The 27,439-nt window shown below is 40.4% G+C and overlaps 1 protein-coding gene across 2 annotated transcripts in view; it reads left to right on the plus strand.

Moving 5' to 3' along the window:
- The window catches only part of adgrb3 (adhesion G protein-coupled receptor B3), a 121,822-nt gene that overhangs the window by 83,198 nt on the left and 11,185 nt on the right, over positions 1–27,439 (plus strand). For both annotated transcript variants that reach the window (XM_085428366.1, XM_085428367.1), the window contains exons 13-19: positions 630–776; positions 1,818–1,893; positions 4,264–4,366; positions 4,887–4,930; positions 17,816–17,942; positions 18,933–19,036; positions 19,176–19,278. In XM_085428366.1, the coding sequence (XP_085284492.1) occupies positions 630–776; positions 1,818–1,893; positions 4,264–4,366; positions 4,887–4,930; positions 17,816–17,942; positions 18,933–19,036; positions 19,176–19,278 (704 nt within the window). The remainder of the gene's footprint in view (positions 1–629; positions 777–1,817; positions 1,894–4,263; positions 4,367–4,886; positions 4,931–17,815; positions 17,943–18,932; positions 19,037–19,175; positions 19,279–27,439) is intronic.

Consider the following 27,439-nt stretch of genomic DNA (forward strand, 5'->3'; position numbering starts at 1 on the left):
GTCACTGATTTCACTCACACATGGAGTCTCGCCAGGATTCAAATTGTACTATTGGCACAGTACAATGAACAATAGAGCTTCTGCATCAATGGTAGGATTAGCCTCAGATTCCCCTTGCTGAAGCACTACCTGACTGGGACTGGATGTGATACCAGGTAGAGAACAGTACAGCTTTATCCTCCTCTTGTAATGCTAAGGCCCTTTCTGTTGATCCTGGGTATTTTCCTTGTCACAGCCTTAGTGCACTGACTGGCCTTTTATGGCACCTCAGCAGGGAGGTGCCATAAAAGGAAAGCGTGATTAAGGTGATTACCTTTCTAGTACTTGTCAGGTGCCAGTTGTAGCTTTGGGTTTGTATTTTGCAGCAAATGAATGCGTCAAAAGCCCAGTTGGCCTGGTATGGCTGACAGATGACCTGCATATTTGCATAATGATTCAGTTTCATGTAAAATCTACCTATTAATTTGTGAGAGAATGCAGACTCTGCATGTTGAACTCGAATCAAAGGACTGCCCTTGTGTTTACTTTTGAATGACAGTGGTGCAGACTGCATGGTTATGTTCATAATTTCATTTAATATGCAATGTTCAAGCAATGCTAATAATCTATATTTCCTCGTTTTTCTGTAGTTGCCAGCATCCAGAGGCTTCCAGCAGTGTCTGTGATGACTGACATTAACTTCCCCATGAAGGGCCGTAAAGGCATGGTTGACTGGGCCAGAAACTCTGAAGATAAAGTGGTCATCCCAAAGGGCCTCTTTGTTTCCCAGTCAGCAGGTATGGGACTATATCACCGAGTCATCTGACTGCTAGTCAAATACATCTTTCTTCAAGAATCAGAGGCACATAAACAGTCTCCACGTGCAAGCTCCATCTGTCTTAGAATATATATTCAGTATATACATACATATATTCTGTCAAGCTTCAGAATTACAACCTGCAGCAACACATCTTAAATGTGCAGGGAAACTGTAGTAGATTCGCAGGATTAATGCTTCATGGATACACAATGATTGATTCACTGGCCACTGTTGAAAATTGGAAAATATATGTCTTCACATCTCAGCAGAAGTGGAATGATTTTAGCTGAGTTGGAGTGTCTGACAAGTTACTAGACTTTCAAGCAGACACATCTGTCTTCTGAAGAATGGTTTTTCCCTTTAATGTTTATGCTTCACCACTCCTTGTTTAGAAAAAGTGAAATAATGGTACAAGCCTCTGAACAGAGCCAGTTTGCTTGCCTGTGCTTGTTCAGTTGCAAGAGTTTTCCATCAGCTCAGCATTTGTAGCGTCCTCTCAAACAATGCCAGTTGCCACTCTATACTGCAATCCAGAGCCAGGCAATTTGGTTGATTGGTGTAATCAGTCTTATCCGAAATATATCAATGATAGCAAAACAAGGAATTGATCAGGATGCCACGTGCTTGACCCAAACCAATTCTGCAGTGGATTCTGGCACTTCTCTTGCTGGACAAACAAAATCAGGTGTTAGTTAATGTGATTTGTTTGGAAATAAAAGCACACCTTCAGGTTTCAGTGGGCATTTATGTAAATGATTGTATATTTAATGAGCTAACACCTAATTTGCATATATAAAATGAACTTTAGAAAACTATATACACAACTACATTTTTTTAAATTCAGAATCTAATTTATACATCTGTTTGCCCTGCAAAATATGCTTAAAATGTTTGGGTTTTTTGTGGCTGATGACAGTGTTTCTTTACTTAAAAATTCGCAAAGCATCATCATTTGCAGTAGTAATAAAAAAAGGGAAATCTATCTGACATGACATCAAAGCTTCATTTCCTCCTTCAGATATGGAGGGATCGCCTGTCTTCATTTTGGGAACCGTTCTCTACAAGACTCTTGGACTCATGCTACCTTCACCAAAGTAAGGGCAACATTTCTCATTGTCTGCGTTTTCTGGTCTGCTAGCAGGAGGAAATATGAGACAGATTTAATCCTTTGGAAGCTGCACAGGTGTCCATTTTTATTCACAGTAGCAGATCAAGTCTGAAAAACATGCTGTGCCTTTGTCGCTCCAGTGTCCCTGAAAGTTCCACTTAATACATTGAATAGAAATCTTATTTTGTCCTTCTTACAAGCAAATACTTGCATTTTGCTGCTGTTCTTTCTTTTTTTTTTAGAGCTCTGTGTCACTGTAGCATGCAGTATGTAGTTAATTAAGGATGACATTAGTGTCTGGAAAAGCAGTGGGATGTCCCAAACAAACACCTGGTGTCAGACACCAATCAACAAGTCCCTGGCAGCAACGTCCCAAGGACAAACCGGTCATTCCAGCACCGTTCGGGCCAGCTGTCACAGAGAGAGCAGCAGCCCTGTGGGTAAATGCAGAGAGGAGGTTATAATGGGACACTGAATTGTGTCCTCTGCAGACAAACATGAGGATAAGCTGATCAAATGGCAACTCTGAAAAGAGAAATACCAGGCAATGTGGCTTTTAGTGTACTCGTAATTAGAGAGGCATCTATGTGTCACGTGTTTATTACATTTTAAAATAAGTACGGGAAACAGACATATGCAAAAGTCAGATGACAAATTTGAATTATTTGCTGCTCATCATTATGGACCTGCTGCATTTTCAGCTCTTCTTTTCTTCGTGTGCATGACAATTCTTCTCCCTGGGGGAAAGTACATACTGATTTTTATCTTCATTTCAAAATATAATATGTTCTGTCAACTATACCAAAGCTGGATATCCCATTGAAACATGACTATGATGCTAGCCTGTAAAAGCATATAACACAAAGCATCTTCAGGTGAGCTTTGTAGACTGTGTTTTCTAGTTTCTTTTCTTTTCTTTTTTCTTTACATAATTACTGCCAAATCATCCTGTATAGCATATCTGATGTCTAATGGGCAGCTCTTGTAGTCCTCCTTTACTGACTTTAATATTGAGGTTAGTATTCAGTGCAAGCAGCATTAGAGAAAATATGCTGCCTGACACTGAAACTTGAATTTGAAGAACTCGCACTCTGAAATGTAGATCATTAGATTACCAGGCAGAGAGGAGCTTTAAATTCAAAAATATATGCACAATATCTTCCCTAAAACACCAAATCAGGTTTTAATACCAGCATGGCCCTTAAGCCTCACTGACTCTAAAGTTATACCTAATCCTTTAGTATTAACAGTAATTTTTCAGACATTATAAAAATGCTAGAATCTAGAGCGTTGGAAATGATGATGCATGATGTTATTCCTAATGAGGGATTCACTGTAACTCGTTTGTGTCTGTTTGCGTAGGTATTTGGCTACACAGGATGAAGGATTATGGCCATGCCACCTACTCAGACGTGTTTGTGTGCAGTCCTCCAAACAACCAACAGCATGTGGCCCAACAGGGGTTACACTATGCGTAGTTTGAATGTTGATTAGTTGAAAAGCGGGCCTGAACAGGAAACTGAGCTTTAGCACACTAGAATTTCACTCATCAAAACTGAAGCACAGACTTGTAGGATGGTCTGATTAGTGAGAGAATCTATTAAACCTACACAAACAGCTCACACATTCAGTGCAGGGATCCAGTTTAATTATGTCACCCAGTCAGCCCCAGCTGCCTGTGTGGGACAGCTGTCAATCAGTGCAGCCACATCCCAAATTCAACTATGGTGGATGAGTTAGAAAAAGAAAAAGAAGAAAAATCACCCCACCCAGCATTGTTAGGAGAGGAGAAACTGATTTGTTTGTTTGTTTTGTTTTTAATAACAGCTTCTAAATATTATTTTTAGTGCTGTAAAATTAGACAGACTCCCTTTTAGATCCATACTCCAGTGGCACTTAGGGGAAATGCAGTTTCTGCACATCAGTGTCTTCATTTTTCTGCTCTGGGGGTTGCCCCTCAGTGTAAATTCATGCACCGTGCTAACACAGCTAAACTTAAAAATAAGCCACACTGATGAACAACACTGAAATGTTAATTGACAAGGACATCTAAGAAGCATTTAGTAAAAAGATCACAACACATATGTGTAAATATGGCTACCTATGCACAAACATAGTTACACATACAGCAATTATTATCATCCATGTTTGTAAAAAGATTTATTATAAATTATTATAATTCTTTTGGTTTTTTGACTTGATCTTCTCCCGGTGAATGCGATGTTAAGCTCTTTTTTTCCCCGTTTGTTTCACATGCCATGTTTATTGTGAAATTTTGTTCGAGTCTTGACTAAATGCAGAATGACACATTTGAATAATTAATTTTGTAATTTTCTCACATCTCTGTTTGATTCAGGAACCACACAGTTGTGAACTCCAAGGTCATAGCTGTGACTGTGAGACCCGAGCCCAAGGCCACTGAGTCCCACCTGGAGATTGAACTGGCTCACTTGGCAAATGTAAGCACAGTAACTAAAATGTTCATACACAAATGCACAGTAAATACTATATATAGTTTGGATCTATAGTTTATTGACCTTCATGTTCCTTTGTTAACACTACACAAAGAGTTTTTGTTTGCTGGCTGAGTGTTCTACAAAGACCACAGCACGTATCATCTCCCATTAGCTGACACACAATGGCGGTTAATTGGCTCGATAATTAATTTGTGTCGGGAGAGAGCACTACGTTCAGATAATTACAAGGACAATCCCTTTTTATGATCCAGACCTTTTTATTCATCTTTGAGATAAAGTGCATGTAAGTCTGAACGTGTCAGCAAATTTGTGCATGCGTGTGTGTGTCTGTGGTAGTGGAGTTCAAAGCTTTTTTGTGTGATCTATGAAACACGTTTTCAAAAAAGCTAAATAAAAGGACAAACGTGCACTTGATTTATAATAATGATGATGGTGGTGATGAAAATGATGATGAGTTATCATCATAATTTACCAAACATTTTGTCCTTTTCCTGCCTTCCAGGGAACAATGAACCCTTACTGTGCGCTGTGGGACAGCACCATACTGTAAGTGGGCATGCACTTTCACTTCTTTTCACTTTTTTTGTTGTTATAGGTATTCATTGTTTTCTGTGTGTGTTTTTTTGGGATAATTTCCATGTTCAAAATCAGGGTGATACATTTTTCTGGGTAAACCATTACAACATTATTGGGACTGCAAAGAAACTGCATTAAACCTCATTCAGAGCGAACAACACGGTAGGCCAGTTGTAAGTCATATGAGTTTAATGCTTGGCTGTAAAACTCACACGTGTTGATTTAAACCTGTGTTCATACTGACTTTGAGTCAATGATGGCGAGGTCCTGAAGTTGCAGAGTTCTTGTTTAGTGAATGTCATCATGACTCCATCAAGTTTTCTATCAGAACCCAACACGAATCAAACAAATATGAGTTACTAATACTAATGAGTTAGAAAATAGCCCGTCTCACAGCAGTTGAGACATTTATATCTATACCAGTCCTTTACAAAATAGTTTGAGTGCATACAAAACTAAAAGGCAGCATGTATAGGCTTCAGCAGACTTCTTAAAGATATTCATTTTACAGTAAGTGCTGATAAAAGTCACTGCCTAAGGTGCCGTAGCATCAGTCAAAAATACTGCAGAATTATATAACGTATCAGGAGGGAAACTCCCACAAATTATGAGGACACAAAACACAACCGCTTTACCTAAACGAAACACAGCAGCTCATATAGAATGCTTAATTTTATGGTGTAGAAATGTGACACTCCATAAGAATACAACAAATATTACATTTATGTAAAGCCAATGACTTGAGTAACATTACATTTTGCACTTTTGCTTATCTGAATAAGTTGTTTGCTGCTTGATGCATAGTCCTCCAAACTGTGTCTGTGTTTGAGATTGTTGTGCCATTTGTGTTGATTTGATGTCACCTTCTCTGCAGCAAACAGAACAGTCCCGTGATTTCCCATGTTGGATCATTTCCACTCAAAAGTGGAATTTTTTTCGTACTTTACAATAAGACTTGTTCACGGTGTCAGTATGTGTTAATTAGCCTCAAAAAGACATCATGAATGATTGCCCCTGAGGTAGTGTAGAAGGCCAGGTAGACTGCCTCACGGCTGGAAAGAAAAGAAGCATCACATAACAGGTGGGGGGCCAGGGCAAAAGAGGTCAGATGGATGGCCTGAGGGCTGGAAATCTGCTGAGCTAGAGAGTTTAGAGGGTGGCTGCAAGGCTAGGGAGAAAAAAAAAGATGGTTGGAAGAGTTGTGATTGGTGGGCAGTAGTTTTGATCCAGGACAGGTAGACAACTGGGATGCAAATACTTCAAATTAAATATCAGTGAGTCTTACAGTGGCAGACACCAGTCTTAAGACCTGGAGCAATTGGGGTAGTGCCCAGTAGTCATGGCGCAGAGAAGACAGGCTATTGAATATTTGAGGGATGGACATTTCACTGGGTGTTGGCAGGGGCGGCTGATGGATGGTTGGGGTGGCCGATTGAACAGCTTAGGCGGCTACACAAGCAATTACCTGATGAAGAATTCCAGTGCTGGACATCAAAAAGAAAGAGAGAGAGAAAGAACTCTGGTGGCTGTTGGGGCAAATGGCAAGGCAGGATCCAAAGAAAGATTTGCTCCTGGGTGGTTCAATAAAACTTGATAAACCTAAAAATGAAACAGGGTTGGATACTGCAAACAGCAGGCAAGTCAACTCAAACTGCATGAGGGATTTACAGGCAACAATGTCTGCAATGGATATCATCGAGTGGGCGCAAGCCAGCATTTCACATAATGAAGAAAGAAAACATTTGGTGTACTACAATAAGGTTGTAGTTTTGTCTGCATTTGTCTGCATGTGTTATAGGAAAAACAAGACTTTTCCTCCTTCTGTCGCATTTCGGCTGCACAGCCATCGTTTGCGTCATCCACTTGGGCGATACATGTGTCTTTTAAGCTCAACAAAAATACCAGGATTATTATAGAAAACTACTCAAGCTTACCTGAAATCAGTGGAAGAGAAATCGTATTTTTTAGAACTTCAACATGGACAGCGGTATTGTTTTTTCTAAAATAAGAATACTAACACTATGGATGGATCATGTTTTGTAGAACTTTTGTTCAGTTTGTTGTTTATTTTTATTTTTTACCTGTAACAGGATGGAAATGTATTTACTAGAAATATGTTTGATTCCAGTTTCACTTAATTGTGTACAACCTAACAGCAATAGTGGATGAACAGATCTCTGGCAAAGGCATATAAAAGCTTGTTACTTTCACTGTGAAATAGCATCTGAATTGTGCGCGGTCTGTCCTCTATCACAGTATTTGAGGGCAGCTGGTCTATTTTTGAACAGCAATGATACAACTGGGACAACTCAGCTACATTCTCTCTGTCTGACTTTCACAAACCTAGTGTTAACTATCTGATTTCCCCCCCCCCCATACTACATCAGGTAATTTTAATCATAGCACCACTGAATGACTCCATGGTATGATAATCATTTTTCAAACATTTGGCTCTTTCTATTATCCAATAGGATCCACTCTTAGGACTCATTGAGGGGATGATGTGCCATCTGTCAGCCATGTTGGTTCAAACCAAATGAGAGTGCTCATGTTGACAATTAGCAGAGAGAAAACATTTGCAAGTGGAGAGCTATGGTCCACGTGCAGGTTATGTGAACACTGAGCTGGACTTTAACATAAACTACACGATCAAAGTATTTTTAAACAAATGTGAACAAATCTTTCAGAATAGGCTTTATTTATATAAGACTTACAAATAATGAAATGTTGAAATTGACTATAACTAACTTCCAATGTAATATTAAAGTAGTGACCATAATATTAAACTGCTTGAAAACAGTGAGGGCTCAATTCACATCATTATTATGGAGGCCTATAGGTGAATCTGCTGCAGTTGGCTAGCTTTGAAAACGACAGAGAAATATAAACAAACACCACACACTGAGTTCTAAAATATCCAATATCTTTTTTAAATTTACTCTTCCGGTCTCCAGGTCCACAGCACTGAGTGTAAACATATCAGATGCATACACTTTTATTACTTTTTCAAATGTCAATATTTTTTTTTCTTTTTTTCTTTCAAATAACCTCGAAATTACCAATATCCCACCACTGTGCCAAGGGAACAATAAAAAGTGCAACCCAGTGACTTCAGATCAGTTAACATCCCTGTTGTGGTCAAAAATAAATATTTAGGGAGAATTAATCTGCCTGACAACTCACTTCACCTTATCCCTAGCTTTCATAAATAACATTTTAACTATATATATATTAATCCATCTTAGAATATCTTAGAAGTGATATGACACTGTGAGTCTACCATAAGGTTATTTTACAGTTCTGACTTGTCTCTTTCTAATGCTACGATATAAAAACAAACTAGTTGTAAAACTAGGCGGTTTTCTTCCTTACTGCCCCCAAACTTGTAGAAAAAATAAAAATGCAGAATGACGTTCCAAGCTAGTTCTGGCCTTTTGACGTTGCCTTGCAATTAACTGCTTTTAAAAATCCTCTGATGCTTGGGAAGCAGTGCATGGAAAGCCATATGAGTGTCTTTTTGACATTTTAATCGCAGATGCTTCAGGACCCTTTCTCGGATTATCAAACAGAGTCTCGTGGAAGCTAAACATCAAACGGCTGAGAACATTTGCAGATCCTTAAATAAGGATTCACAAGTCAGCATCTTGGCCCTTCATTAAGACATCTTTAAAACAGAGAATTTCACTGCCTTTTATTTCACCCTCAAGGTTATTTTCTTGTTTAATGTGTTTACTCTAAGCAAGACAATGAAGTACGAAATTATTGTTATTTAAATATTAAATAATGACTTTCTAGTCAAATATATTGATGGATAAAGTCTTTTTTCCTAGCATGCAAAGACACGTGTTTGACACAAGTTTCGAATAAAACAAAAATAAAGTATAGCAAGGACTCGAGCAGTAAAACGTGTTTTAAACAATTATGTGTAAAAACAAAACAAAACCGCCGATTACAACGGAAAGCGCTTTCAAGTCACGTCTTTAGCTTTTACTGAAAATTATGCACCTCGTTAGTTTTATCTGGCATTTCTAAGTGCTGCACAATTCTTAGCAAGAATTTACCGGGAGCACTCCACTTCCTGAGAAATTAAACCTTTTTAATCATTTAGATGTTAACGTGTGAAAGCAGCTGTCACTGCTTCGAGTTCTACAAACATCTGGAGAAGCTGAATTTGAGCCAAAAAGGCTGCACCCTACACTCTCCAACTGCTCCAAATCCTATGAATCAAGAGAAACCTCTGCAACAGCAACATTTGCTTTCCATTTGGACATTTAAAAAAAACCCCAGCAGCTTCATGGCGGTGTGTTTAAGTGTTGAATCAAAATGTATCTACTACAGCAACAAAGAAGATGCCGCCATCCACAAGTTTGTCTGTGTGGTTCAGTGGTAGTCGTTTACTCCATGAGCTGGGTGGAAGCTGGGACGGAGTTCATGCAACCACGCCTAACCTAGTTTTTGAATATAACATTAAATCTGTGACAAGTCAAACAGTAACATTACTGCTAAGAGAGAATTTACATTTACTAATAAATTTGATAAGCATTGCTTTCATTTTAGTTGTGCCTGGTTTCATGTGAATAATGCTGTATCTGTTCACTTCAGTCATGTCCACGGTCAACTCTGCCTGCAGCATAATGCCATGTAAAACTCAAAATCACGTCTCACTTTATCTTTCAGCTAATGCGGTATTTGATTTTAGGTTTGGGGGTTTTTTGGGGGGTATTTTGTCTTTGTTGTTGTTGTTTTGAAGAACTCTCCAATGGTTTCCCCTGTTTGACGTCAATCTTATTTGACATTTTCATATCTGTGATCAGCAGCTGTCAAGCTTTTTCACAGCATAGGACCACAAAGAGACACATTCGCTCCATAGACTCGCACTTCATCAGATTTAGTCTCAGGGACCCATGTGGAAAGATTTATGTCAATTTCCGAGGGCTGCTTTTGAGTGGAAACTGTTGACAGTGCAGATGTAGAGACAATAATGGTGAAAGCGCCTTTATGTCTGGTGGCTGAAATCAAAAGGATGGCACCAGGCGAGAAGTGACAGTATGAGTGATGTTTAATAATTCTAATTGTAAGCTTTAGTCAAACAAGGGCTGATAGTGGACTGATAACGACTCTTAACTATGAATTAATTCACAGTAAAAGGTATTTTTGCATTTGTGCATGGGCCAGAGGTTGGGGTAATGCACATGTACACACAGTGAAGTATGGCATGCAATACTAATGCACCAGCCCCTTGCAGGCGATAATTATCTGATACTTTATGCATGCAGGAATTCTATCTGACTCCATTATTATTTAACTTAGATAATAGATGTATTTTTATATTCGTATAGATGACCAAAGAAAACTTGTGTACTTTCAATTATGGCTGTCTGAACTTACAGTTCGCAACACAATTTAAATTTACCAGTCACATAAAGTTTAAATATTGGTATTTAATACCAAACATTGGACAGTAGATGCAGTGCAGTACAGTGCAGACAGTAGTGGATGCACTAAAGGTCAACTAAACTGAGGATAACAGGCAGGCCATTAAGCCAAGCTCAGCCGGATATGCTGGTAGATCACCTGATAACAGCTCATCTCAGTTCAAATGATACCCTTTTAGGCATCCAATTGTCAAATCTCATAGGGAGGTCTCATTGGCTGCACAGAGTTGCTGCATCTTCAAACCACTTTGCACCACCACCCCTCCACCTTCATGCTGTCTCTGACTTAATCAGTTTTCTGTCTGTCACTCATGCATGCTGTTTTGTACTGAGTGCTTTCCATCAATCCATGCACTTTTTTAACCACGTATCCAGTTTAGGACCACAGGGATGTCTGGAGCCTATCCTAGCAGGCAAATGACAAAAGGTGGGGTAGACCCTGGACAGGTTGTGACTCCCAGAAGAACCAGACTGACAAATAAAAATGTTTGCTAATGAAAAAAAAATCTCTCTGTTACTACAGTGACCCTAATGAACTGTAGTGATGCTTGTCCCTTGGTGTATTTTATTAAACAGATACACGATACATTTCATTTGTATGCACCTGTAGGGCTAGTCACACCCTCACTAATAAATACAGATGTCACGTTATCTTGTTTGTCTGCCTCGTTTTGAAGGGTCTTGTCCCACTCAGGGAATGTTAGGGATTAATCCGATTTCCCTGATACACAAGAATATGCGCTCATTTTTCTTTTCTCTTCACTCAGTTAACACACACAATGTGGCCCACAGGCTGATATAAATTGCCCATCATCAAGAGATCCAAGATGGATGGAATCATTTCCCAGCATTGCCCCCTCCCTCCTCTGCCTGCCATTGTGTGTCAGTCTTTCAAGACTTTATAAAATTGCCTTAAGTGCATAGCCTAAGGCACACTTTAAGCTCCCATCTCGGTGTCTGCCTAATCTAATGTGGGCATGCAAGGAATTTAAAGGTTTTTGCATCCCTATAGAAACATACGGTTAGCCTTGCTTATGTGCAGTGTGACAAGTGAGGTTAAACAACTGCAGCTATGGTCATGTAGCGTATACAGCAGCGCCACCATGTTGGCTTAAAAATAATGATACAGATTTACTGTTTGACTTATGCTGTAAGTATAATGTCTAAACATGTGGGTAAGGTGTATATTTAGTAACAGGATGTGTAGAGGGGCTCAGTCTTTCAAAGTTAAGTTGTGGTTTAGCAAGACTCAAAGGTTTAAATACTGAATGTGCTTAAAACTTTGTGAGCTTTCTTTGTAACTCTTGCTGTCACTTATCTTGCGGCTTGACACCGAACTGCGTAAAAACCGGAGCCCCATCAAGTTCTGTCAGAAATTTTAAGTCCTATAAGTTTTGATGTAAAGTTGTCAATAGATCACTGCGTGGATATAAAGTGGTCAGCAGTTGGTGTGTGATGAATGTCATGTCATCAGTCTTACTGTGGTCAAAAATGTCACTTTCTCTTGGGGATGTTTTATATTCTTGGCCACCGAGCCCCAATAAGGTCAGGCAACACATCAAACGTGGCATACATAAATCCCCAGGCAGGGATTGTTCTCCTGTCAGCTTCCCCCCGGCACAGAGGATAAGCAAACATCTAACAAGTCAAAAGTTAGAAACAGATCATGCCAAGGATTGAGTTTTCACCAGGGGAGAGATGGATTCATCCCAAAGTTACAAAGCATCACACATTGTGTCAATCTGTCACGTCAAAAGAAAGCCTGCATTGGAAAGTAGGTTGCATTAGACTAGCATCCCCGGGTTTCTACCTATAAAACCCGGAGAGCAGTCAAATGGTGGAAGTGGAAGCTAAATTGGCTAGTCATTCATATGTATATTAGGCTGTTAAGTAGGAATTCTGGAGGGAGGGGAGTGGGGGTGGGGGAGTGGAGTGTTTCAGTTTGCCATCTTGGGGAGAAATCAACACACATGGGTGTATGTCCTTTGTTGCTGACATTTATTGATAAAAACAGTACAAAAAACCAACCATTTGTACACATATTTACAAATAATTCAACATTGTCAGCAATCACTCACAATCCTGGCACTGCCATGGTACCTGTAGTCTGCATTTACCACATGTGTATCTTTTGCAGTGAACACATCGCACAGTGGCCTGATTTTTCTTGCATTTGTGTTTGACCTGACACGTGGCTCTTTTTCCAGGGCTAGGTGTGGAGGGTTCTGCCCGAAGCAACTAATCTTTTCTTGCCTTCTTCGCAGCTACATGAGAGTGAGCCAACTCTGTTGCAAGCGCCACCAGGAAGTCCACCCGTCTTTCCTTCGTCCCGGTGCATGCTTGATACAGCACATGTGCATTCAGTGCTGCCATGTCAATCATGTTATAAAACACGGCGACTGGCCAGCGCCGTGTTCCTTTGCGGACAGTGTACTCCCGAACCATCTGGTCCATCACATCCACGCCACACTTTGTTTTGTTGTAAAGGGTGACAGTGTTTGGCTTCCTTTTGGTGGTGTTATCAGTCTGAACCACGCTGTGCATGCTGCTAAGAATATAGACTGTCTTCTTCCGTTTGGCCGCATACGCCGTCAGCGTGGCAGCAGAGGTTGAAAACACCTAAGAAATAAGATAAATTGTTATTTTCATAGCCCTTTTACACACAATGAAACACATAAACATAGAACCACAAAAGACCTGCAACATACCTGAGTGGTGAATACATTGCGATCTGTCTGTCTAGTGGATTGAGGAATTTCCCTGCGAATCCTGTTGACTGTGCCGAGGATGGTGGTTTTCCGTCTAAGAAGTTTTTGTGCCAGTGAAAGCGATGTGAAGAAATTGTCCGTGGTAACATTTCTGCCCTTGTCTAGGAATGGTTCCATCAGCCTCATTACTACATTTTCAGAAAGTCTCTCCCCAGTGGGACGACTGGGGTCCTTGCCAAGATATGGGAAGACATTGCAAATGTACTTGGATTTTAGGTCGCAAGCCACCCAAAACTTGATCCCAAACTTGTCAGGTTTACTTGCAATATACTGCAGGAAACAGCACCGAGTCTTTGATGGGAAAAGCTGTTCATCAATGGTGATATGTAGACCAGGGTTGTAGCACGTGATGCAGTTGGTGACAAATGATCCCCACACACTGGAAATTGCAGCAAACTTGTCAGTCTTTGCTCGATCACAGCGGGTGGACTTGTCATCAAAGCGTAGGTGTTGCATGATGTTTTGGAAGCGGTTTCGTGCCATAATTCCAATTATCTGTGGGTTTCCCAGGTTTGCTGACCAGCAGTCATTTACAGATGGAAGCCTGCAAACCCCCCGCAAGATCACAATTGCAATAAATGCCATTAGTTCAGGGAGGTCCATGAACCAATGAACATGCTCCGTTTGCTGTGCATGTTGAATAGTCCATTCTTGAATGCTACGAAGCATGTCAAGAGTGACGAAACACAGGAAGCTCTGAAGGCGACTCGAGATACTTCTCCTGGCCTTAGCCGTTGGCTCTCCATCTGCAGCGTACGCTTCTATTGGGGTGAAAGGGAGACAGGTCCCCCCAAAAGGGCCACGTGTCAGGTCAAACACAGATGCAAAAAAAATCAGGCCACTGTGCGATGTGTTCACTGCTACAGGTACACATGTGGTAAATGCAGACGACAGATACCGTGGCAGTGCCAGGATTGTGAGTGATTGCTGAAAATGTTGAAATGTACTCACTCACTTTTTATCATTATTTGTAAATATGTGTACAAATGGTTGGTTTTTTGTACTGTTTTCATCAATAAATGTCAGCAACAAAGGACATACAAAGGACATGTGTTGATTTCTCCCTAAGATGGCAAACTGAAACACTCCACTCCCCCACCCCCTCAATCACTCACCCCCACTCCCCTCCCTCCAGAATTCCTAGGTAACGACCTAATATACATATGAATGACTCCAGCATTTGACTGACTGCTCTCCGGCTTTTAAAGGTAGAAACGCAAAATGATGACTCCGCGGGGGTCTAAGGTAGAAAACCAAAATGACTGCTCTCCGGGGGTCTAAGTGCTAACTTAGATCGTGACAATCAGTTTGAGTATGTAATAGCACCCTACTTGTTACCTTATGGTACCTCATCACTCTCCTACAGGAATTACCCAAAGTGCTGAAAAGTGTGCACTATTGTTATAAAATATGTGCACAGAAGTTTTGTCACGTTAAAAGATTCTTTTCTAACCTTTACTCTGCAGCTGTGCAAAGATGTACTGACTACAGTGTTGTGAAGAAGTGTTTTCCTTTCCTGATTTCTTAGTTTTGCATATTTGTCACACTTACATGTTTATCTTGTAATATTAGATAAAGATAACCTGAGTAAATACAATGTTTTTAAATCATGATTTCATGTATTAAGGGGAAAAAAGCTATTTGAACCTACCTGGCACTGTTAAAAAAAACAATTGCCACATCTCCCCAACCCCACTCCCTTTGTTAAATCATTAATTTAATGGAATTTACCACAATTTTTGGAAAGCTGAGTTGAATTTAAGCAGCCACACCCAGACCTTCTGAATCAAGAAGTCACTTTAGAACCTCTCTGACAAAGTGAAGTAGGTTAAAAGATCTCAAAAAGCAACACATCATGCCATGAGCTAAAGGAACTTAAGAACAAATAAGAAAACAAGTCACATCAACCTTGGAAGGGTTCCTAAGGCATTGGGACTTCATCAAACGATGGTGAGAGTCATTTTCCACAAAAAGAGAGAACTAGGAACAGTGTTGAGGCTTCCAAGGAGTGTTCGGACTATCAAAATCACTCCAAGAGTGCATCAATGACTCATACACGAGGTCCAAAACAACGCAGAAAAGCATCTAAAGAACTGCAGGCCTCACTTGCCTCAATTAAGGTCAGCATTTATGATTCAACAATAAAAAAGAGACTGGGCGAAGGTGGCATCCACAGGAGAGCTCCAAGGAGAAAACCACTGCTGACGATCCCCAAAACTTCTGGAGAAATAATCTGTGGATTGAAAAGACAACAGTCAAGTATGGTGATGGTGGTAATGTGGTATGTGATGGTAATGTGATGGTCTGAGGCTGCTTTGTTGTGTCAGGACATGAATGACTTGTTGTAATTGATGGATCGATGAATTCTGCTCTCTACTAGAAATCCTGAAGGAGAATGCCCAGCCACAAGTTTGTTCCCTGAAACTCAAGTACACTTGGATTATAGAGCATGATAATGATCTGAATATCAAATGCTTGATTGCGGTTGTTGCTGCCAAGGGTGGCACAACTAGATATTAGATTTAGGAGGTAATTATATTTTCGCACAGGGCCAGTTTGGTTTGAATAGCATTTTTTTCCCCCTTAATAAATAAAATTATCATTGAAAACTGCATTTTGTTCTTGCTTAAGTGTCCTTTGTCTAATGTTAAAATTTGTTTGATGATCTTAAACATTTAAGTGTGACAAATAAGCAAAAAGAAAGTCGTGGTGATATTGCGTACAGTTTCTCACTGGGTTCATATAGCTGTAAATAGATTTGCACTTGCTTAAACCAACATTAATCTTAATGTTGAAACTGGAACATCTGGAGAGCCACACACCTGTACAGACAAAAAAATGATGGAAAGTCCAACATGCAATTTCAACATTGAACTACTTCTGCAATCATCAGCAGTGCGGTATCATAAAATCCTTCTCAGCTATCATATGACTCCTATTCCAGGGCTAAACTTGCTCCATATTTCACCCACAGGTGCTTCTTTGGTGACTTGTAGACATGTTTATTTGCTTCAAACGTTCATTTTGCACCAGTTTTGAAGAAATTAATGTTTCTGATATGACCAATTCGTAGAGGTTCTGCTGTATGTATAAATACATATAGTTTAATTTATTTATAAACTGTGATTCAAATTTATAACTAAACTTTTTTAAGAACTGCTGATGCTAGCTTAATGAGTGGGTCATTCGCTTTTTTCTCTTTTATCCTTTCTTTCTTTTTCTTTTGGTTTTTGTCTTAATTGGTTTATGCTTTTTGTTTTAGCATGCAGTCTGCTGAAAAGCACATATCAGTTGTGTACACAGAATGGTCACAGCCCAGTTAAGAAGAGAAGCAAAAGGGGGAGGATATCCGTTTATCGTTTCATTGCTGTGCACACACAAACAGCCCACAGTGTCGGTTGGCCCTGGCTGGAAATTTGCAACTGGCTCCATGGTCTCTTCCAGGAATAATAAATATTTCTGCCACATTGATCAAATGACAAAGCAGGATTAGCTCGCACAGCAGCCAGCCAGTACGTCTTATATTGTCTTGAATCACTAGTATGCATCTTTTTCCCTTTTTTTCTTCTTCTTGGCTTTATAAAATTAGTAGTAGGGTGAGCAGAGCGCCTTGCAGGACAACAGGTGTTTGCTAGTGACGGCACGAAGCTAAAAGTCAGGTTGGGTGTTGCGGCAAAGGCTGTGTTCAGAATAAAGCCTCGGTGATATTTAATCAGCAAGGATGGTATTTCTGAAGGCACAAAATGAGTCGGGGGTGAATGACAAATGGAAGAGAGACGCTCCTTTCATTTCACCTACTAGTGGTGTGAAGTGGGGACTGGCTGCAACCATTTGCGCTGCCTCCGCGGGGTGGTATTAGTTCTGCGGTGTTTTTTTAGGGGAGCGCTTCACGCCGGGGAGCGACAACTTTCGTGTAAAATGACTTTCAGGAATGACCCAAAAGCATCCTTTATTCCCGTCATATCACTAGACTCGAAGCCGAATAAGCAAACCTTGCGACGGCGTGCGTTTATTTTTTCACTGCATCTGCCTCCCCCCCTCACACCAGCAGAGAGGAACAGAGTATCAATCTGATGCTGTCCACCGTTTCCAGGGTGAAAATCCCCCTAAGGAAGCATTCAAAAGCTGCTAATTAAAACAGCTGAGGGGGGGGGAAAATCAGCCGAAAGTGGGGGGGGTAAAAAAGGACAGGATAACCGGGGGGGGGGGAAGAGGATTATAGTCGTTTGGAAAAGATCTCTAGAAGAATATAAAGCACGCAGAGAGGCAAACAGGTAAATATAAAGGCTTTTAACTTGTGCGTGAAGAGGAAATAACGCTGTTTTCTGTATCACTCGACTCGTTGGTATTTATCTGCGTATAGCGAATCAATCAGCACCGGTCTGCTTGGACAGCTCCGTGCGTCCTCCCCCTCCTCCGTCTCTGCCTCTCTATCTGCTCCAGCTGAAATGCTGCTCGTAGCCACACCAGAGCCGTGTCGATTAGTCTGTTCGCTTTTTTTCTTCTTCTTTCTCTCTATGAAACAATCTCTCCAGCTCTCGAGTCATATTAGTAATAATTAAATAAAAACGCCGAAGCTATGTCGAGAAGTCCTGTGAAGTCGTGTCACCGCTGGAATTAAACCTCTAATTGCCTCTGCCTCCTCCTTGCAGGAACGATTCTTGGGGAGCCTGGTCCACAAAAGGATGTAAAACGGTGCTTACAGATGCATCCCATACAAAATGCTTATGTGATCGTGTATCTACCTTCGCCATTTTGGCTCAGCAACCAAGAGAAATAGTAAGTAGGCTATTGATTTGCTATTCGATGTGGGTTTCATGAGCTCATGTAAAGGAGAAAGGCTCCCTGTTCGTGTGTGTATGTGTGTGTGTCTGTGTGTGTGCTGGTGAGAATGAAAATTGAATCTTCGTGTGTGCTAATCCTGTTAAATAGTAATACAGTGGTAAAGGGGAGATTGTGGGGGGGAGTATTTTCTAGTTTGGGCATAGACTTAGATAGATAGATTGTGTATGGGCATGCAGAGGGGGAGGGTGTGTGCGTGCTGGTGCTTGTCTTTAAGTGTCTCCTCATCAATCATGTTAGGGAAGAGATAAAGATAAAGTTCACCTTTTTTGGGTGCTGTTTTCTTTACTGACCTGTCCACAAAAAAAGCTGACAAATTCTTGCAGGTGAGATCTTTAAATTGTGTTTTGAGCACAATTGTGTGTTGCAATTAGACTGGGGTAAAGGAAGCAGGAGCCTGTAATTTCCTGAAAAGATAAAGTAATTAAATCTGAGAACATGCAGTACTTACACTGTGGCCTTCCTCTCTGTCAGGCCTAAATCATACAGCATCATTTTTCTTGCAGCAAAGTGCTTATTTTGTCTAGCTTTGATTTACTGAATATGGTTTATAATATGGGAAACCGCATTAGTGTATGTGAAGGAAGCCTCAGTGGCTGGCCCGCGATTGGCCAGCCTCCTTGACTTCCAAGTGTGACTGAGAAAACACAGCATAAAACAAAAACATTGGTTATAATTACTTCCACTGTTTATTCTCCTGCAACATGATCTCCTGGAAAGTTTTATGCAAGTATCTAAACAAGCTTCAAGCCCACACATGCAACTAAAACCTCAATGTAAATTAAGTCGCACTGTGGATTATTCATATTGTTGGTGGTGGTTGTTTTGATTGCTTCCCTCTCTGGCCAATAATAAAGATTTACTGTCCTGCATGAACCACATCCAGCCTCCCACTGACTGGTTCGTCTTGCTCTGTCATCCCTACAGACCATGGAGTACTCAGGGGTCCCATCTGTGACATTGATAGTTGGCTGTGGCTTGTCTTGCCTCGCCTTGATCACATTGGCAGTGATCTACGCAGTGCTATGGCGGTAACTGCAACGCTTTAAGTGCATACATTTCAACCAAACAATAATAATAATTCTCAGTTGTTATGTGATGTTTCATAATCTGGTGAAAGTTCTGGTAAAACTTAAAGTCTGGTTAATTCTCTTCCCTTGTTTTTTTTAGATATATCCGCTCTGAGCGATCCATCATCCTGCTCAACTTCTGCTTATCTATAGTCTGCTCAAACATATTGATCCTTGTTGGGCAAACACAGACCCACAATGTGGTAAGTGCAATTTAAGGATTTATTGGGCACAGATTCCAAAGTGTGGAGGTGCATGGGTTAGAAAGATCCAAATGACACCACGCTCACCTACACCAGCTTTAACACAGCTCAGCCTTCTTAATTTTCATTCTGGCATTTCTTTGAGCTCAACAGGTAATAGTTTACCATGCAGAATTATGCAGAGCTGTGCATATTATCATGTAGAATGTAATGAGGTATTGAGGATGAAAAGATATGCTACAAATGCTCCATCATATTCACCTGTTCCCAGTCAGCTGGAGAAGTGTTAGTCAAATTTGCTCATCTTTAAGGCAGAGATTTGAATCAATAATCAGTCCCATTCTTCATCTGCCAACTCTTATCTTCAAAATAGCACCTTTTGAACTCCAGATTTCTTTAAAGAATATCTTTTTTAAAGAATCTAGTAGTTAGCATTTTGCTGTGTTCAAGTAAATTACTCGTTTTCTTTTAGGTCTCACAGAAGCCTTTTATATTCATTCCAAATGGAAAATAATGTGTGTCTAATGCCTCCTTAAGATGCAGACCTACTCTGCCTTGGCTTAGAACCATACATATTACTCTGGTGAAACTTGAGACAACCCCCAATCTGTTGGCACTGAAACTACAGTGATATTCAGACACAGTTAAAAGTGCAAAGCAATAAAAGAATTAACATAAAAGACTGTCGGGACCTTCTATATATTATAGAGTTCCTTAAAAAGTCAAGATAGGTTGGCAGCAAGTAGTGTAAGAGCAGAAAGGCAGACATTTTGCACACCAGCACACATGGTGCATGGGTCAAACGCAGGAAATTAGCATTCTGTCCTGCTAAGACTGAATGTGGATTTGGCATTGCTGCAGTGACTCAAAAGCATCGCGGAGAGATAGCAAATCATTTTTTTTTCTTCAGATATCAACAAGAGCTGAATTTCTGATCAAGTCATGGCAGGATTCGAAAACCCAGCTGCTGCTGGAGAAGCGCTTCCAGTAAAATGCGTCGTTTCCTTCCTCCTGCTTTGTCACTGGCCAGCGAACAAGTAGCTAATGTAAAAGATTGTTTGGCAAAAAAGTAGTTAGGATTTACAAGCTGCCCACACAGATGCCCTTCTCGGTCATTTGGCAGCACTACAGTGTGACACATTGTCTGATTACAGGCATTTTATTGTGTAACCACTTTCTCGGTATATCTTTACCTTTTGCGAGACACACATGGCTTTTTGTCCCTCATCTCATTATTCCTCAGTGTTTCTCGTATTCGCTTCCATTTTGTTTTTGTTTGTTTGTTTGTTTGTTTTGTTTTTTCAGCTCATTAATAAGGCACATCTGGATATTCTCATATCGCAGCAGTCAAAGATTTTAGAATCTAAATCACAGACAAAAATCCCTTTAAAATGCTTGTAAAAATGAAAGAAATGTGTCAAAAGAGTTAGGGGGTCTTTTGTCATTAGAAGTATTGCTGGTGCTGTATAACACGAGTACTGACTTGCCACTCTTACCTTCTAGTACTTTAGGACCAGATGGGCCAACTAGTGGTTCTTACTACTCATAAATCAAAATACTGCTTGTTAATTTTCCCGAGTTCATCGAAAATGGAAACATGGACAACAAATGAATAAGGAAACTAATCTAATAAGAATCAACAAGATAAATTATGGACAAAAATGTGCTAGTTGTTAGCATCGTGACGCGAACCCGAGCTGGTTCATTACAAACAGTCTCGTAAAATAACAAAAACAGCATCCGCACATAACAAGTTCATCTGTGTCCCTGCTGGCCCTCGCATCTCTGGCACACTGTAGTAGCCAAGACGCTGAATCCACAAAGCTTCAGGGCATTTTTTAAAGCTGAGCTGATTTGAAGCCCTGTCAGATTTAATCAGGGCTTCAGCCATCTCCTGTCTTGATTGTAAGGACCACCACTTAACATGGAATACTCACTCGGCTCGCCTCTAATAGGATGTCTGTCTATGAAATCTGTAAAGAGATTAGGTGTTTTTCCCCCCCGAAAATCCACTGACATACTGAAGATGTAATTTCAGCATCTGTTAGACTGACTCAACAAGCTACCTTGTCAGACTCACGGGGATCAAAATAAGCAGCGCTGACAGATTTGTTTGGAACGGACCAACACTGTTATTAATACTGAACTTTGAAGCTACACAAATCTGGATCAAGGTTGTTGGTGTAATTGAACCCACAGAATTGTAACCTGGCTTTGAAATTCCTCTTAGTTTCACTGAAATTTTCAGCAGCTTTAAACTTATTGTTTTGTCTGGTTCAGTTTTTATGATCTGTTTTATCCATTAGTAAACAGGTGTTTTTGTATAAAGCAGAAGCAAGTGGCTGCTGAGCTAAACTATAGATTCTGCTTTCAGTAAGTGACTAGAAAAACCACCCAAAGATTCATTACTTGCAGATTTTGCCTCATTCTTACATTAGCAGATTTAGAATTTTGAGCCAAGCACACTATTATCAAACTGCTGTTGTGGCTTCTGTGCATAAATTATCTTTACTTCTAAAGCAAGCACACAAAAAGCACAAATGTGCTTATTTACCATGGCCTCGAGAACCAAAACTAGATTTAATTGGGGACCTCAAAACTCAGCTAGCTGAGTACTGTCGTCAAGAGTAGTAAAATGTATTTATTCAAGTGCAGCTGCGCTGTAGATAAAACTTCCCAAACAATGCAATTATTACTAGTGTCCCTTTGCTCTGTATTGAACACTCTGTTGTAACAATATTTGAGAAAATGCTCATCTGTTTGATCAGACACTCTGTAGAAGCCGGTGTTTGAGTGATAGGCCACCAAGAGGAGAAAACAGTCCCTGTGTGGGTTTAATTGCCATGCTGCCTGACACAGCCTCACTTGTTTTTCCTCCATCTCCTGTAAGAAGTGCACATAATTGGCTCCACTGTTTGTGGATTCCGAGTTGCTCATCATCTAATAGAAATCATCTTTTTGCTATGGAGGTGTCCTCTGGGAGCAGGAAGACAGTGAATCACCTTTGCCTGTGTATGCTTTTCCTTTGTCCTCTGTTTCTGTTGATCCTGGTTTATAGAAAGACAAACAAAGACAAGCAGGAGCTGTTGGCTTTGCCTGGGAAGATGCAATTAGAGAGTCTTGGAGCTAGAGAGGCCGTTCCACTAAAATGCTCTTACTATGAAATACATAAGGCAGATGGGGTCAAGGTGTCATAAGTCTTCTGAAATGAGAACCAGTTTATAGCTTTATCTTCATTTTAAACCTCCTGATGTTACAAGTTATCACAAGTGAATTGCTGGCAGTCACTCCCTTTGTGACATTACAGTGTTTATACACTTTGATCTGCGACAGCATTGCAGATGCTTGCCTGGCTTATTTGATGTTTGCTTTGAGAGGGGATTTTTTTCTAAACTCCTACTGCCTGTTCCCACTGTCACAGGCAAGTCAGAGGCATTTCAGCAGAGTTAGGGAGGTTTTCCTTACATATAGATATCGGATAGGTGACAGATTTTGATATGAAATGGCCATTGCATGTCCTCTGAAAGTTTCAGGTGGATTGTAAAGATGGTTATAATGATGAAGAGCCAGACAGAGATTTTTTGTTTTTTTAATGGTGGTTATAGTCCTTTATTGATGCTGCTTAGCAACAGCAGCAACTTAGTTGGGCTCCACACTGAATTAGTGCTCTGTGATTTAGGGTTAAAGTCAACCCTCCATGAAGTGATTCACTCATCACCCACTGGTCATTAGTAGCCATTTAAGGCTCACAGTCCTTATGTCACCCTGCTTTTGTATATTGCTCACCTTGCAGTGTGCCAGTCAACTTATTCTTCGCACCCATTGATTGTTACTTACCTCAGAGTTGAAGTTACTGTAACTTGGTTCATGGTCACTTTACATCAATAGCAATTATTTCCTTTCATGTCTTCAATTTGCTGAGTTTTATTGCAATCCACATTTGCTTTTTGCCATATTATTGCTTGTCTCTTAATGTGTGTACAGCCCTTTGAGAAATGTTGACACCACTTAAAAGGAATACAGTTAAAGATGGTCATCTACCTTGATGCTTCCTTTAAGGTGTTTATCAAGCATTAGTTAATGTTACCAATGCACTTATGTGAGTCTGCATGCATGAAAGCATTGAATGTTGATGATTCATCTTCAGCATTTGATGATGAAGGCCTCACAAGGCCTCACAAGCCACAATCTCTGATTTGTGGCCCGTCACGCAGCGACAAGTGTCAGGTGTCAGTCTGTAGCTTCATGTGACCGGATTCCTGTGAAAATCACTTGTAGGCTTGTGCTCCTTCACCTGAGACGGAAACATATGTTTAGGGTTCAGGACTGGAAATTGCCACAATGACTGTCCCCTGTTAATACAAAGCCTAAGTCGCCGCTGTTACCAGGCAACATTACATGATCCTGAATACAGATCATAAAAGTCAGTGTGACATCATCAGTGCTGCATAGCAACAGTAACCAGGAGATTCAAAGCCGATGACAGTCGGTAGTCTTTGCCGCTGATCTAAAGGCACTCTGAGGATACTGTTGTGGTTTCTCGGGGGCTGATTTCACGTTGTCAGCACCTCATCATAAACAGCATCGCTGAGAAAGCAGCACTTTGTTTAGAATCTTTCTTTGTGTTGCGTGAACTGACGCCAACACTGACGCTAACAGGAGCGTGACAGCGAGGTCAAGAATGGTGACAGGCACACATTATCACTGTACTTTTACTCTTTCTGTGCAGCAACATGAAGGAAACCATGAAATGAGACCACCCCTCATCCATCCATTCTCTTCCATTTATCCTTATCAGGGTCACAGGGGGCAGAAGCCTAACTCAGCCATCATAGGGCGAGAGGCAGAGTACATTTCAGATAAGTCACCATCACAGGACCAACTCATAGAGGCAGACAACCATTCAAACTCACATTATTCCTCATCCAAATGACCTTAAATTCAACACTGCACTTACTCGGATCCTCAGCAGTGCACATCAAGTTTGAAGTAGACAGGATAAACAGATAGATCCCTGAGATGTGCAGCATTATTTTGACAGAGTAGTTAAAAATAATGGAATTGGAAGAATGAAGCTTTTTTGCCATTTACTACCATTAAAACATGCATAATATATGCACTTAGTCATCGTTTATTAAACATAATCAAGGGTCCATGCACCAAATATTCGACATACAATAACTGCAACACACAATAGCACATAGTTTCAGCACACTGCAGGCTTCATCTCCTTAGGATGAGGTGCACGGAAGTGGGATTTGGTTCATCCTCTTCAATCCAGTTCAAGGTTTCACTTTAACTAAATTGATGTCACACAGAGTAGAAAGTGACTAAATCAACATGCTGCTCATTCCTACATACTTGGCAGGAATCCTCTGATTATGTTGGAGAGAATAACTGGATGTACTGTTTAGAGCCTTGGGAGTGTTATATATTGAGATAAAGTAGGCAGAAGTAGAATTGTTATCGGGATGAGTTCACTTCAGGTTCATGTGAGGCACATCCACAGACCAGGAAGTAGAAGTAGCCATTTTCTGGCTGTAGTGGCAAAGTCAATACATTTTTTTCAGCGTTCCTCTGCGGTTCAACAACTCTTTGCCACTACCACTTTTGTTGTTTGGAGTTTTTTAACGTCCTCCACCCAAGCACCCACTGTGTAACGCACTGGGGCGCTTGCTGCTTGATTCAGAAGGAGGGTGCTTCAGTCAAAATAACCACCAGCCTCCTCCTCCTACAGTGATTCAGTACAGTTGGGAAGATAAAAGCAATGTTATATAGTCCAGTTCAGATTGTTCTACAGCATTTTAAATAATGTTGTAGGTCTCTGCTGTGAAAACACAGTGAGTAATCTATTTCTTCAGGTTTCATTAAAATTTAGAGTTTTAACCTGACAGTGTATGACTTTGAGTATTCTCATAAAACCAGTTAATGAACCTATAAATAATGGAAATAACCAAATATTGAATATTAATTGGACCCTGAAAACAATTTCATCAGCAACAGTAGTGTGAACAAGTAATAACATAATAGAAAGTTATGTATGAATAATATGTCACTGCTCTTTTTTACTTTGTGGCTTTGAAGGTAGAAGTGTCAGAGACCTTTTAGTCAGAGTTTAGGCAGGACACATTAATTCTTCAAATGTCCTGTCCTCATCTTAAACTGTCACTGCTGAACAGGCTTGAAGCATACCCCATCACCACCTACCCTTACCTCAGCGTCTATTAGCTCTGCGATGTTTTAATGTTGGTCCCTTCCTCGGTTCCTCTGTTTCCATGGATACCGACACAGTGTACTCAGCATCTCAGAGCATTTGCCTTTTTAAAGGGCAACGTGAACTCTGGGTTTCAGCCTCGTTTCTGTATAGCTGCCTTCCTTCAACCGATGCCATCGTAATATCCTCATAGTGTGGCTTCCTCTCTCTTCAAATGCACAGCTTTCATTTTGGAGGACTAATGAGGCTGGACGGCACAGGCATCCAAGTGAACCATGAAGCATAGTGGTTGCATATGACCCGTTTCCAGGAAACAAGGCAGGCTCTATTTTCAGCACCTTGGACAGCACATGAGCAACAGCAACGCTAGAATTAGCTTTGGGTGCAAGTCTACAAGCTGTCTAGCTACTGTATGGTTTCCCATTTCCCTTTTGTCTCCTTCACAAAATCAGGATGTGAAATTGCTGGAGGTTTTTTTGGTCACGTACTCCATCCAGTAATGATCACTGCCAGTAACAATCACAGTGCATGCTAACATGTGGATATAGGTTACTAAATTTTAAAAAATCCATATTGAAAGGTCAGAATTTGTCAAAAGTGGGCAGACTCCCACATACATGCCTTTTCTTAATCTCAGTTTATCAAAGATTTATAGCGCAGCATGTTTGTGATTTCTAAAACGGCACCTGTAATTACCACACGAGCAGGTGGCAATGCGTCATGGGAGTGTGATGTGTTATGATTGTTGTGGGTTTCTTTCTTCTTTCTTTTTTTTCCCTGTTGCTTCGATACTACCGTCTGCAGCATTAGCCACAAGTGTATTGAATCCACCTAAACCTCACAAAAACAAAATAGTTTTCCTTCACCATTTATAGTAACATAAATACTATACGTGTTTACGGATTTTGAAGCTTTTAAAGTTGCAGTTGGATTGCTTTGTTTCCAGTTAGACTCTGTGGAAAAAGCAAAAGTTTCCAGAAATGATTGTCACACTTGCAGGTACATTTAGGCTGACATTTTTGCACTTAATGAAATGTGTAAATGAACACACTGCTGATTATTTAACAGTTGGAACCTGCCAAAACTGACTAATATTCTACTTCGGTGCTTTGGATTATTTTGCTACATTAGCAAAGCATTATTTTACCAGCAGCTCTTCTTTGCAACCAGTAATGAAATTCCTTTAACTTCCTTAATCCACAGTGACTGCTGAATTAAAAAAATATCCAAAAGCATTTAAGTATCTAAGAAAATGACAAATACATACTGCACCTGAATGCATCCTACATGAATTTTCCACTTGAATGCACATTTATGTAATTAATATCCCTCGTGGGTGTAGTTTAACAGAATTTCCCACTTCCCGGGAATAAGGTAATGCAGGATTATTGTCTCGCATAAACCCCGTGAGCACTACAGGGGATAGATGGATTTAGTGCGCCTTTCACAGTGGGGATGAAAAAGTGTATGGGAGATCTCACAGCATGGTGTATACTCCCCCGGACGAGATGATGCACTTCAATCTTTTGTGTCTTTGTACAGTATTACTCAGTTTACCAAATCTTCACAGTGCAAACAATCTGAGCAAAAAGAAAAAAAGCTTAATCTCTTCTCGCTCACAAATGTCAGCATGTAATGACAAGATTCTCAAGGATACTTCTTCATTTCTAATCCTCTTCTCAACGATCCCATTTGGAGCGTGGGACAAAGATGGACAAACTAATGAAGATGAAAAGTGGCATCAATCCAATGTGCTGCCTCCGACACATGCGTTCTCTAACGTTTAAGCAGTGTTGTGGGTTTGTTGCCCCTTCTGTCTGTGTAAAACAGTTGACCTTGGTTCACATGGCTCCAGGTTGGCTCGTCTGCATACTAATGAGGTTTAGTGTGGAGGAATGCTACGCTGTGTTTTTTTGTGTTGGCTAGACTGGCTTTGATCTAAACTAC

This window comes from Rhamphochromis longiceps, linkage group LG13 (genome assembly GCF_057381845.1).
Source record: "Rhamphochromis longiceps isolate RC_006_pf linkage group LG13, R_longiceps_female_GT1.1, whole genome shotgun sequence".
Classification (NCBI taxonomy): Eukaryota; Metazoa; Chordata; class Actinopteri; order Cichliformes; family Cichlidae; genus Rhamphochromis; species Rhamphochromis longiceps.